This window comes from Chroicocephalus ridibundus, chromosome 6 (assembly GCF_963924245.1).
Source record: "Chroicocephalus ridibundus chromosome 6, bChrRid1.1, whole genome shotgun sequence".
In the NCBI taxonomy this organism is placed as follows: domain Eukaryota; kingdom Metazoa; phylum Chordata; class Aves; order Charadriiformes; family Laridae; genus Chroicocephalus; species Chroicocephalus ridibundus.
In genome coordinates this window covers 15,863,874-15,876,414 of record NC_086289.1, presented here as the reverse complement: position 1 = coordinate 15,876,414, position 12,541 = coordinate 15,863,874, and the positions used below count along the sequence as shown (strand labels likewise).

General features: G+C 43.5%; 1 protein-coding gene across 5 annotated transcripts in view; it reads left to right on the top strand.

The window, feature by feature from the left end:
- ARMH3 (armadillo like helical domain containing 3) overlaps positions 1–12,541 on the top strand; it is a 129,444-nt gene that overhangs the window by 41,874 nt on the left and 75,029 nt on the right. For all 5 annotated transcript variants that reach the window (XR_010071483.1, XR_010071482.1, XR_010071481.1 and 2 more), the window contains exon 20: positions 214–302. Coding sequence is in view for 2 of the 5 variants with exons in the window: in XM_063337666.1 (XP_063193736.1) it covers positions 214–302 (89 nt within the window). In the remaining 3 variants the exon portion in view is untranslated. The remainder of the gene's footprint in view (positions 1–213; positions 303–12,541) is intronic.

Below are 12,541 nucleotides of genomic sequence, written 5' to 3'. Positions count from 1 at the left end.
AGCTAAAACTGGCGTACAGGTCCCTTTCTCTGGTGTCGTCTGGTTCTTTCTTGTGGGTGTTGCTTCCCTTTAGGAGCCCAAAACCAGGAGCCCCATCCTCCTCTGACAGGCTTTGAGTTTCTCTATTTCGGCTGATTTCAGAGACGTTTCCAGGTTTGATGTGGAATTGTTGGGAAATGCAATGTAATTAATCCTTTGCCCTCTCTTTTCCAGACGATGCATTCAGATTGTGCACAAGCTGCTGTGCTACCAGAAGAAATGCCGAGTGAGGCTTCATTACACCTGGAGGGAGCTCTGGTCAGGTACTTTGCACCTGCAAAGACACTCAAATATGAAAAGCCCAGAGTGGGTGGCTGTTTGGTGGCCATGACTGCTTCTTCCATTGCTACAGGGTTAAACAGCAAGCAGCAGTTCTGTTAAAGCATCTTTATTTTGCTTCTTAGTTGCTACATGCAAATTACCTCTTTTTGAAAGCCGAGTCATTATCATAATGGTAGCTAATTTACTTTCTTGTCTGGCCATGATCACCATGGTATCCAAATGTCTTTGTTTTTCTGTTTCATTACCTGAGTCCTTCTTCACCTGATTGGAGAAACGGAGTAATGTTTTATGCAGTAGAGTTTCTCTCTCAGATATTTGTGAGTAGAAAGGAGGTAGGCTTTTGGGTAAAGGGAGGTGGACCTTGCTTTCCCTTTTTACTGTAGGAGATGGGGACACATAGAACAGCGTGCGCAGCTCCTTCTGAAGTGAGCAACCTAGAAAGGTCAGTGGGAGGGAAGAGAGGCTTTTAACTCTGACCTTTGCATTGATGGCAGATAGTCTGGCTCATGCCACTGGCATCTATGATTCTATCCCGAGACAGATAAATATTATGGGGTGTGACTTGTTTCTCGTAATCTAGTGAATGTAGCCTTGTAGGACTATTTTATGATGCAGACATTGTGTGGGAGGTCTGAGGAAGGGGGTAGCAGAATGGATGCTGAGACCTAACAGGCTTCTTTTGTGGACGTGGTGCGTGCTTCCGTTCTTATCTTGCAAGCAGTGAAGTAGCTCAGCTAGGAAAATAAAGTTAATCTCCTAGCTGTTGTGGCTTAAACAAGAGGTTTATGAAATTTGAAGGGAACGCAGCCCTAATTGCGTATTCCTGGAGCTGTGCTTGAGACCTAGGATCAGCGACTTGGCTGGTGTAATGCAATTCCCATCAGAAATCTGAGAGAGGATGACTTTTGAAAAAGGTGGTGATGAGTGGTTCCTGGAGCTGTTCTCAATTAACACTGAGTACTTCCCTTCAGTAGCTTTGCACAGCTGAGTGTAGGTACTGAGAAATGAACCAACAATCTGAGTCACTTTCAGTTATTAAATTTTCACCTTGTGTGACATGTGCCCCATTCAGACTTTCTAAATTATTCCTGTAGAAGGTGAAGTGGCTGCCCCTAATTAAAGGATTAGCAATTTCTTTTCGGTTGTTTTCTTCGGAACAGAGCCCCTAGAGGCATGGCTGCGGTGTAGTGCCAGTTCAGGAGAAGAGCGTGTACAATGTGGACGTCTGTGAATAGAAATTGCATCTGACAGCGTGTGTGATATCTTCTCAGCAGTTACCAGTGAACTGGATCCATGCCTGTTTTGCCAGGCTGTGCTTGGTTTTTCCTATACACTGGCAGTATGGAAGTCTCAAATATAATGCCTTTTGCCTGAAGGTTCAGGGAGCACGCTCTTAGGCATCTTTCGGTCCTTAACTTTCCCTATTTTAGGGGGAAAAAGTAAAAATCCTTGCTACACACTGAGGTTAAGTATCTTGGGATATTCTTGTTAGCTGTCTCTAATTATCTGGTGTTTGTATAGTGTTCAGGAAATGTAAAGTGCCTCAGAGGTGTTAAGTACTGCACATGCTTCAAAAGCAAAGCAGTAAAGTAAAAAGAACTCAGATTGGTCAGGTTTCTGTAAAGGACCTGGAGTTGTGTGCATACCTGATGTAGCTGAAGAGCTCCACACTCTACTATAGACTCGTGTGTTTAGGGAGATCCTCTCGTGCGGGAGTAAATTACAGTAGAATGCTTCAAATTTTTTCTTATAGGATGTTGAGGTGAACAGAGAAATTCTTCCATAGCTGCTAGGTGATTCATACAGGTGGGAAGGCCGTGGGTTGAATGGTATGTGCACCTGTAAAAGGGCACATCCTGGCTGCTCCAGGTGTGTACTTCTAGAAGTCTCTCTGTGGCAAACTAAATGCTAATTGCCAGCCCTATCTTGAGATATGTTTCATAATTAACTCTTACCCCTGTCAAGGCTGCTCTTTTGATTCCCCAGAATGCTGATGCCCCTGATGTGAAAGAATGACCATTTTTCTGGTCTTGATCTATCTGACAGATGATTCCAAACTAGAGCACAGGGACTTCTTAATTAATTTCTATCCTTTTTATGAGCATATTCCCTTTCAGGCTTTTATTTTTGGATCGAAGGATTAGTTATTGCTGCTGGATGAACAGCTAAAAGGGAGCAACTATTCACTGTAAGATCTGAGATCTCAGGTGCCCCATCAGGCATGCTTTACAGAAGGTCTTCAAGCCCACACTTGTCTCCTTGAATGACAAGGTGTGTGATGACTGAAGCAATGCCCCTGTTGTGCAGCGTGGATAATAGCAATGGAAGCCCCCCGACAGAGCTGAGTGGAACAAAGAAGCTGGAGGGAATTGGTGTAAGGAAGTACTGAAAGAAAGGGAGAGAATTTTACCCGGCATGTAAGAGGAGGAGAGTTGTTTCAGGCAAAAAATTGAGTGGGAGAAGAAGACAAAGGGAATACTGTGGGGTAGGTAGTCAGTATAGGGTGCGGAGGAACTGAGATAAAGGTTGTAGGTGGAAACAGTAGCAATGTGTGGAGTCTCTGTTCACTTGCCGATTCTAATGTTAGCTAGTCTCTAATTAAGGAAAGCCACTCGTGTGTCATCTGATGGATAGACGCTCTTACCTTGCGGGTGCTTTGTCTTCAGTATGGAAGGCCAGCAGCACTTTGAGAAAGTTTCTGCGTTTTCTTTTTTGGTTTTAAATTGCAAAATGGAGAAAAGCAGTGGAGCCCAGGTGTTTGGTATCTCTCAAGAACATGTATTGGTCTGTGCAATCTGTAATACTTCATAGTTTTCTGTATATACCGCTGTGTGGCACATTGCTTATGTATGATCTTACTTCTGTTGGACTTCCTTTTTTAACATCTGAGCTTGAGGAAGAGCAATATTGTTACTGAGTCTTTGGTTGTGATTCAGCCTTAGCTTCCCTATTAGATTAATTTCTTCATATTAAGTCAAGGGGCCAGGACCATGGCACTCAGTACAGTATAAACCTAGCTGTGCTGACCAGATGACCAAGAATGTGTAGCTGACAGAATGATGCAGGGGTTTTGAGAGCTGGAAGCAGGACTGACAGAAAGGAAGATCTGTAGGTGGCAAAAGTAGTATTTATAAGCTGACTCTAGCTAAAAGTAGTGTGAAAATAAGTATTGAATCACTAGTGGAGCTAGATTCTGGAATATCCTAAAAAGAGTGCTGGAGAGCAAAAAACAGTTGTAATTTGATTAGCCTAGAAAATGATTACCAAACACAGTTACTGATAGGTGGACCACACATTCAGGTCCAGAGATGCCTGTCGATCTTGGTTCCTCTTTAATAGACCTCTTCAGCAGATTGTTAACTTCAGTTCAACCATCTGTGTTAGTGGCTAGTATGTGGCTCTTCCCTTTGAGCGCTGAACAAAACCTTCAGGTTTTTCATAGAATCATAGAATGTGTTGGGTTGGAAGGGACCTTTAAAGGTCATCTAGTCCAACCCCCCTGCAGTAAGCAGGGACATCTTCAACTAGATCAGATTGCTCAGAGCCTCATCAAGCCTGGCCTCGAATGTCTCCAGGGATGGGGCCACCACCACCTCTTTGGGCAACCTGTTCCAGTGTCTCACCACCCTCATTGTAAAGAACTACTTGCTTTTCTTCTGTGCCAGTGAAATACTGTTCCTGGTGAATAGTCTGGAAATTTGGCCAAGGTCAGAAACCGTAAGTGGATTGATTGTTTTGACCTGTTCCCTTACAGGCAATTTTGCCAAATGGAAATCTCCTGGACTGTTGTGCCAGGTACCTTATACTTTTTAAATACTGATATATTGAATGTCAAGTATAGGATAATTCATCACGCTACAAAGGAAACTTTACTCAGTAACAACCAGTACCCTGCTTTCCGAAATAGCATGTTATGCCCCATGTTTTTCTTGAGTTCTACTCCTTGTCATGTGAAAGTGAGGTTGATTTTGCCAGTTATAAAGGCAGGGTTTAGGTTTTAATTGTTGAACTCTAACTGGCTTGTACAGCACTTGAGTGATGGAAGGTGCTATATATGTTGTTGTTGTCATCATGTATAAGCTATGCCGAAAGAGTTTTCATGAGTCATTTAATCTTTTTATATAAAAAGACCTCATTTCTTCAACTCCTCCCACCTCAAAATTAGTAATGCTTGAGCAATTCACTCTGAGCTTAGGGGGTGCAGGTAACTTTTTTGCAGTTGCTATGGTTAGCTTTAAGCAAAAGCCGTGTTTAAAGAAACAGAAAAGCAATGCTAATATAGACTTATAATAGCAAGAGTGGATCATAAAAAAATCTTAAATAGATATCTCGCCATTATTCATTATTATATTTATTAGGGCAATTGAATGCAAAGTAGCATTAAAAATGAGCTTTGCCATTAGTAGCTGTTGAAAATCAGTTTCAAAATCTTTTTGGGCGAATACTAAAGAAGTGAAAGGTTTCACTGAAGAAGTGAAAGGTTCCTCTGTGGAACACTGTAAAATAAAGAAGAATATGGTTTTTTGGTGGGAGGGGGGAACCCCCACTTTCAGTATGTATAACACTTGTGCCCTTATACAGTGTGTGTTTAAGGTGGTATTGTTTAGTGACTTGTACTTTCCTTTGTTATTTCTGCAGCTGAAATATTGATTACTAATAGTATTTGTTACTCACGGCATCTCTGGTTCTCCAACAGTTGATAAGGCCTGCTTCAGCCCTCTGATTTGTGTTGCTGAACAGATTGGAAATCAGGTGATGTTGCGTCTCCCCTTCACGTCTAATCCCGCTGTCACTGTCACATTCTGCAGCAGCTACCTGGCAAGGGAAGCTTGTCTTTCTGCACCTCTTGTAGAGGCAGGATTCATACACTGGTGTACCAGACAATCTAGTTCACTGGTAAAATGCCTGATCACTAGGTGCCATGTGAGTTTCAAAGACTATAGAGCTGCTTGGCCAATTATAAATGACTTAAATATTTAGGGAAAAGAATTAAAGACTGAAAATTTGACCACCTTCTAAACTTACAGAACATCTTATGTGGCTTCAAAAAAATGCTACCAAGGTTCAAGATCCAACAGCACTGTCTTCTGCATACTTCTGAACTCTTAAGAGTTCAGAGGAAGCAGTCATGTTCCAGCCAATGGTACAGATAAGGCTGCTGTGGTAATTTCTGTGCCATGAGGAATTCTATAATACAGTAACAATGAAAGAAATGTCTTTAAGCTGTGAAGGATATTGCAAGCATAAGAGAACGGTCTCTTCAGTACAGCATCTTCAAAGGTAACTAATAAAGGTCATGTGTAGGGGTAGGCTAGAAAGAACAGGAGCTTGTGTGTTAAGTGTAAAATGCTTTCATAAAATGAAATCTGTGGTGAGTACAAAGAAGGTCTGTTTGTCTCTGTTAAAGGGTTCGACTTGAACTTACTGTTTTGGGAAGAAAAAGAAGTCATTATGTGAGACTTGACCTTTCAAATACCTTCTAGCAGAAACGCTTTCTAACTTACCTGTGCTGCCTGTAAACAGTAAAGAGAACAAATGCTAGAGTTTTAACACCTTTGTAGGTCAGCATACTTTACCTAATGCAGGTTTTACCTGGTGCACACCCTCTCATTTCTCCATGCCTTTTGATAGTGGGAGGCTGGCCCAACTATTGAAAGCTCCACATTGTAATCTCCACATGGCTGAGAGCTCCCAGCCATGTGCCATATGCCGTGCTGGAGATTTGGGATCTCATGAGTCGTTTGAGTACAAGGTGATGCTGGCTTTATAAAGAGAGTGCCATCTCATTGAGGAATGAGGGTGGAAGTGGGAAGGATGGGCTCTCTCTGCTGTTTGCAGTGGTAGTTCTGTGGGAGCACCAGGATTTGAGGGAGGAAGAGGCAGGAACAGTGTCCAGGCTGGCTGAAGGTGAGCTGCTGAGCAGCTGCAATGGGAATTGGAGCTCTGAGTTGATGGGGTGGGTAGGTATTTGGAGCTGGAGGGCATCTTGACTTGGGAGGATGGAGAGCCTAAGATGAATTGGAGGTGATAGTGTGTTAGGAGGAATAGGAGGCTCTGAGTCTAGAAGGGACTAGGTAGGATGAGGTCCGGGGTTAGAGGGTTAAGGAGGCTTTTGGTTAGAAATCATTGCATGATCTGGAAAGGGAGCTATTCAGCATTTTTAACTCTCAGGGATGGGACTAAATATCCTTTTCCTATTCTTTTATTTGAATGCCTTCTTGGGACCATACTTAGGTGTGGAAAACTGACGAATGAGCTTAGGTGTGTACCCTGGGTATTTTTTTTTTTTTTCCACAGTCCTTCCTCATGTATTGTATGCTTGAAAGGAAAAGATGTTTTCTTCTCAGAATGATGTTTCGACCGCTTCAGCGTGTTTATGACTTCTTTCTCTGTGCCAAGAAGGACACGGACAGGACTTCACAGGTCTCGTATTGGCACCCTGAGGGCAGAGATGCTTAGCTCTAGGATTGCAGAAAACAGTGAGGCCCTTTAGTGTGCTGATGAACTGGGTCATTAAGTTGAAGCTCTGGAAGTAGTGTTTATTTCTAAGTAGCTCAGTCAATCACTATTAAAAATGTGATTAACTTGCATTTTATGCAATGTCCTCAGCTTGCCTCACCTTTACTTGTAGATAGGTGACTGGCAAGCTTTATCTCTGTTCCTTATCATTGAAACTGAAAGAAAATAGATGATATTGGCCAGCTGTTTAGTAGAAAGCCCAACAGGTTCACAAACACTTGTGCTTGTTGACTCTGGTGAAGTTTCTGAGGAGGTGCAATAGTTCTGAAAAATCTATTGGAAAGAATATAGTTTCTCACAGAAACTAAAGGCTGTAACTGTTAGATGCCATGGAATAAGTAGTGGGAGTTGGCAGCACTTAGAGTTGCCTGTTTTCTTTAAGCATAGGAATGCTGGTGCTTGGTTGGACATGTGGTACTATGTTGGCATAAGCTTTGTACAGGAGTACAACTGTTAGTCCTGTTAGCTATTTCAGTGAATTTAGTAAGGATTGAAATTGAAAGATGGTTCTATAAAATAAATTATGTTTGTAGTCATGCTGGATGTTGTGGGTTGATATGCATTGATTTATTTCATTTATACTTCTGGTAGCACTCCATGTTGCCCCAGAGAAAACCCCTGTCTCATCTTAAAAAGCTCGCTTACAGGCAGAACACATGTGAAGTTCAGAAGGACAACTACAAACGTCTGCTTGTAGTCTTCTGCTAAAACACATTTGTGGTAAGAACACACAGCCGTTTGGTGAAATGTACTGGTATAAATCTCCTAAAGAAGGTAGTGTAAGAAATGCAAAAACTCACTGGCTTTTTTGTAAAGGAGGATGTTCTAAATTCCCTGCATGGAACGTTTTTAGGAAGCATTTGCTTTTACTTAAATCCTTCTTAGTGTTCTATTACTTAATTCTAGTTACAGTCACTTTATTTTAACATATTTTAATACTGATGATGAAGAATTTGGCCCTGGTTGCTGATGGAGTGAAAAAGAGTAATATGAGATTTGTGTCTGGTATTGATCACCTGGTAAGATCAGGATGGGAATTCTTCATCAACACAGTTTTGGTCAGATGAGCACACAGGGAGTTTAGTCATTTAAGTGGACAAAAGTCCAGTAACCTCTTGGTCATTTTGCCTCAGCCTGGCAGGTCTCATCTGGGTATGTTGCTCTGTCCTGCAAATTACTTTTTAAATAAAGCTAGCTAACACTGGAGAACTTGATTGTGAATCCCTAACAATTTGCAGGTCATGGTGACCGAGTGGAGATAGTGTGATAATTTCTCCTGGGAAACAGTCCCATTGGTAACAGAAGTGTTAGTCAGAGCTGTTCACAGCTATTTCTTTGTATGGAGGGGTTGCAGCATTCAGAATACAGGGATTTATCCTCGTCCCCTTTTTGTTTTCAAGAAGCAGCGCTCCTGGGTCCCTTACTTTGCTCTCTTTCCATGTTCTCACACAGTGTTTCTGCTCTTTCTCCAGATGCTCCTCCTTTTCTGTTTTAAAACCCCATGCAAAAATGTGCACCCTTACCTCCCAAGACTACTATTTAATTAATAGCGTGAACCTGCACTGTCAGACAGAATAGAATTGAGCGCAATACTTCCCTTTCCTCTGAAGAGGAATGAAGCTTGTGGGTGTGTGCTTTTTTATTTTTAAGAAAAAAGGCATGTTGTTCATCTGAGCTTTAGCTGAAGTTGGAAAATTTAGTTTTCTTCTTACTGCTTGCTGGATTGCTATCAAGCAGCATTGCTCTGGCATCAGCAATCAGCGTTTCCATTAAGCTTGCAATTTTCACACCGTTGGCTGCGGTTGGGTGGGAACAGTGAGTACCAGGGATGGGGACTATACAAAGAAAGTAAAAGATTGGAAGTGAAGTGGCCTACTCAACTGATCCTGGGAGCGATGGGTTATGCCAGCATGTGCTCCAGCCCTCTGGCAAGCTGTTGTTTCTCATTAAGAATACGGGCTGCTTTCATGCTTATATCCTGAGAGTCGTGGGGAGAAGAGGGAGCAGCTGTAGAGTGCTGAGATGCTGGTGATGGGGAGCCTGCCAATAGCTGGCTGCTGTCTGCCATGGAGCTTTGGTGTCTGGGAGCAGGAATTCGGCAGTGCCTGTGGCAGCAACCAGGGATGCCGCAGTTAGGGGAGCCGTCCAGCCAGGTGAATGGTTACAGCGGGGTGCTCCTTTCTTGTCAGAGCGGAGGGAAGGAGCTGAAGCATGTTGAATAGCGATGTTGACAGAACTTTTATTGCTTCGCCTGCTCCCCTGAGAGGTGCAACAGTCTTGTTTTTCTAGTGCTTTGGCTGATTGACAGGAGGCGGCAAGTGCTGTCCCTGAGTAATTGGTTCACTTGTCCAAGGATGCTGGGATAGTTTGTGCCTCGGGGGGTTCTGGTGCATTAGTTTGTAATAGCGATGTAGCTGTTTCTCAGATACGCTTCCTATTCCTACTGCTCTATCTGGAAACTACCTCTGTTGGTTCTTTTCTGTCAAACCCTATCTGTAGTTATTCATCTCGTGCTGAGTTTGTTTTGATCACTGTTCTGCGGAGTGTCTGCCCATGCTGAACGTGGCCAGATCTGCATCCTCTTAGCACACAGGAGGTCATCTCAGTATATCATATTTGAGCCTTTTGCTTCCCTACTTCTGAATTTCTCTTCAGGTATAGCACTTATTACAGGTGATTACTCTGTTCTGGGGTATCTTCTCCTCCTCATAACAGCACAGTGGTATGTATGGTTATCCTAGCTTAGCCCCTGGGACTTTCAGCCTGGAATAGGAGACTGGACTGGTCCATAGTTATGGTATTATCATGTTGTGATAGTCTATTATTTCCACATTCTGTGCTGTAGTTTCCCTCGTATAAGGGGATCATGATGAATTTTGGAACCTGGAAGAGCATTGCAAGAAAGTGTTGTTTGATCTACTACTTTTCAACAGGCGTTTGATGTTGACCAGTTGGAGACAGATTATTGAGCATAGTTGGGTATCTGGTCTGACTGGGTACTGCCAGGGCTGCTCTCGTTGCTCTATTTATGCTTCCAGAGCTGTTGCAGACAGAATAGTGCCGTTTTCTCTTTTATGGTGGAGGAATTGAAGCACAGAAAGACCAAAGTGCTGCTTCCTGAGGAATCAAATCCGGTTTCTTCTCAGTTCCAGTCTAGTGCACTAATCCTTACCAGATCTGGCTTACCATGTGCTGCAACAAGTGGTATGGACCTTGCCTTGAGAGTATGCATACACAAATAGGCTGGCTATAAGATGTCCAGGGTGGTGCTGCTTTGCTGCTGAAGCACGTGTAGGCAGAGGGTTTCTCTACAGCATGGAAATGTTGCCCAGGTGTCATTGTCAGCTGCCCTGTAGTGACACGTGGGTGGGGATACTCCTAAGGGGCTTGTGAGTTGAAACACTGAAAGCGGGGCACTGAATTATACTGTTGGTACAACGGTAACTTCCAGAGGGAATGGGAAAATCACTGTTCTTCCCAGTGTGCCCTGAGCTGGAGGGTAGAAAATTGGAGGATTTTAGTATAGTACAGGATCCTGTTAATTGATGTTCCGCTGCAGCTGAGGAGCCCTCACATCTCTTTTTCTCCCTTGCTCCTTTGTTGAGGGCCATTATATGCACCATTAGAAGATTTTTGACCTGTAAGCGCAGCAGATGTGGTAACAGAGGCCTCCATACTGTGCTCAACCCATCCAAGCTCTCATTGATGTGTGTCTCAGGGCTGTTCTCTTCTGCTCTGTTGTGCAATAACACATCAGAGCCTTCTGATGCTCTTGGCAGAGTCTGTGCTACATACTGACTTGCCCAAGGGATGATGGTACTACTTCTTTTTTCCCCTCTTTTCTCTGCTTAACCTACCTCCACACTTCTGTTGCATTACACGTGATCCAAACAGTGAACACTGAGACACTAAATGGAACAAAAACTTTGTGTGAATCCCAAACGTGCTGGGGCTGAATATACTTCTGTTTGAAACAAGGCTTACAGGGAGAGAACGTTAGTCTGCTATGGGAGAAGGAATAGGGGAAGTAGGGAGTGAAGGGCATCTGTCCAGAACAGGAATTACCTCCTTCCTAGTCAAAGAGGAGATGCTGGTTGCCCATGATCTTCTTACAGAGGGTTGGCTTGAAGAAGGGCAGCAAATAACTGAGCAGGAGTACTGCTGCTTCTCAGCAGACAGGCTGGCCACAAGAGCTGATAAGGGAAAGCGTCCGTCCTCAAAAGCAGCTGCACAGCGGAGGAGCTAAGAGCCTCTTTCACTGCAGTCATTTCAGTTTAGAAAGCAGGGAGGGTATCTGTAAAAGCTGGTGATGTCACTTTTCATCCTTTGGCTGTAATAATCCTTGGGAAAGAAAATTGCCTAAAACCCAACCTGTACACTTTACACCACTTTCACATACAGCCAGTCATATGGCTTCATGTCCAACTTAAGTGTCCACTCAACATGCTTTTCTGCTTGGCTTTGAGGCTGTAAATGTAGGTGGTCAGAGCCGCGTTCTCCTCTTGTCGAGTTAAGAAGCATAGACAGTGCGCTCAGCTCAGGTCACAAAACGAGTAGCTTGCATGCAAATGCTGATGGCTGCTAGTTTTGTTTAGTTACAGTTCAGTTACTCCTGCTTTTGTTGCTAAAGAAGTTCTAGCGACACTGTTGTATAGTGAAATTATGGATGTTTCAAGACTCACTGTAGTGGGTGTATTGTGTCCTCATAAAGGATGCCAAGGACAGGTATCTTCAGGGGAAAAAAAAAGTCTCTAGAGGCTATTGCAAAAATGGTGCTGTTTTCCAGTTAGTGTTGAAATAAATCTCGTGCCCAAACCATCCATCACTGTTAAATCCTGGAGCACAAATTGGGATAATGTGGCTGAGCCCAAGCGAGGGCCACGGTTCTGTCTGCCTGCTCAGCTGAGAGATTGAACTGCTCCTCCGTTGGGAAAAAACATGGATAATTTCCTGGCTAGTGTGAGAGGGCAGCCTGCAGATGGGATATGAGAGGCGCACAGTTGATTGAAGCAGGGAAAAAGCGACACGTCTGGTTCACCTTCGGCTTGCTCAGGAGTAGCAGCAGCAGTGCCCCGTTGGAGCTTGGGGGCAGGGGGGTGTTCAGCCAGTTGTACCTTTGCTCTAAAGGTTTATTTTGCGTGTGTAATTGTCACTGAGGGACACTGGGCATATGTAGCTGGTTCTGAAAGTTGTTAATCCTGAAAATCCAGGGCATAGCTATCCTTATTTTCAGTACAGGGTCTGTCTTACAAGCAAACTACAGAGATGCAGGTAGCCATAAATTTAAGGGTCCATTTTCCACAGTGTTCCCGTTCCTTAGAACCACTTGAGCAGAGGCTGGTGCAGAATGTGCTGGTGTGGAAAAAAATCGGTTACTCTTTGAGCATCCATGTAGTGTATATCCTAATTAGGAGCGTTGCAGCTTTTTTTAGGAATGTGTGGTTTCCAAACAGTTGGATAAATCTGCCTGTGTGGTGCACACAATGACTGTAAATCTGGTGGAGTAGCTCTTCTGACCAGCTCTGAGCCCAGCATTGAATTTCTTCTTCATGTGAAGCATGTCTTTCTCCTTCCTAGATTTTAGGGAAGGAACAGCATAGATCGGTTGTGAGTGGGCTATAACGACACAGTGCAATTCAGGTGTAAAGACTGATTTCAAGCAGTGGTAATCAATCTCTTGTCTTCTTTCTAACTGGAACAG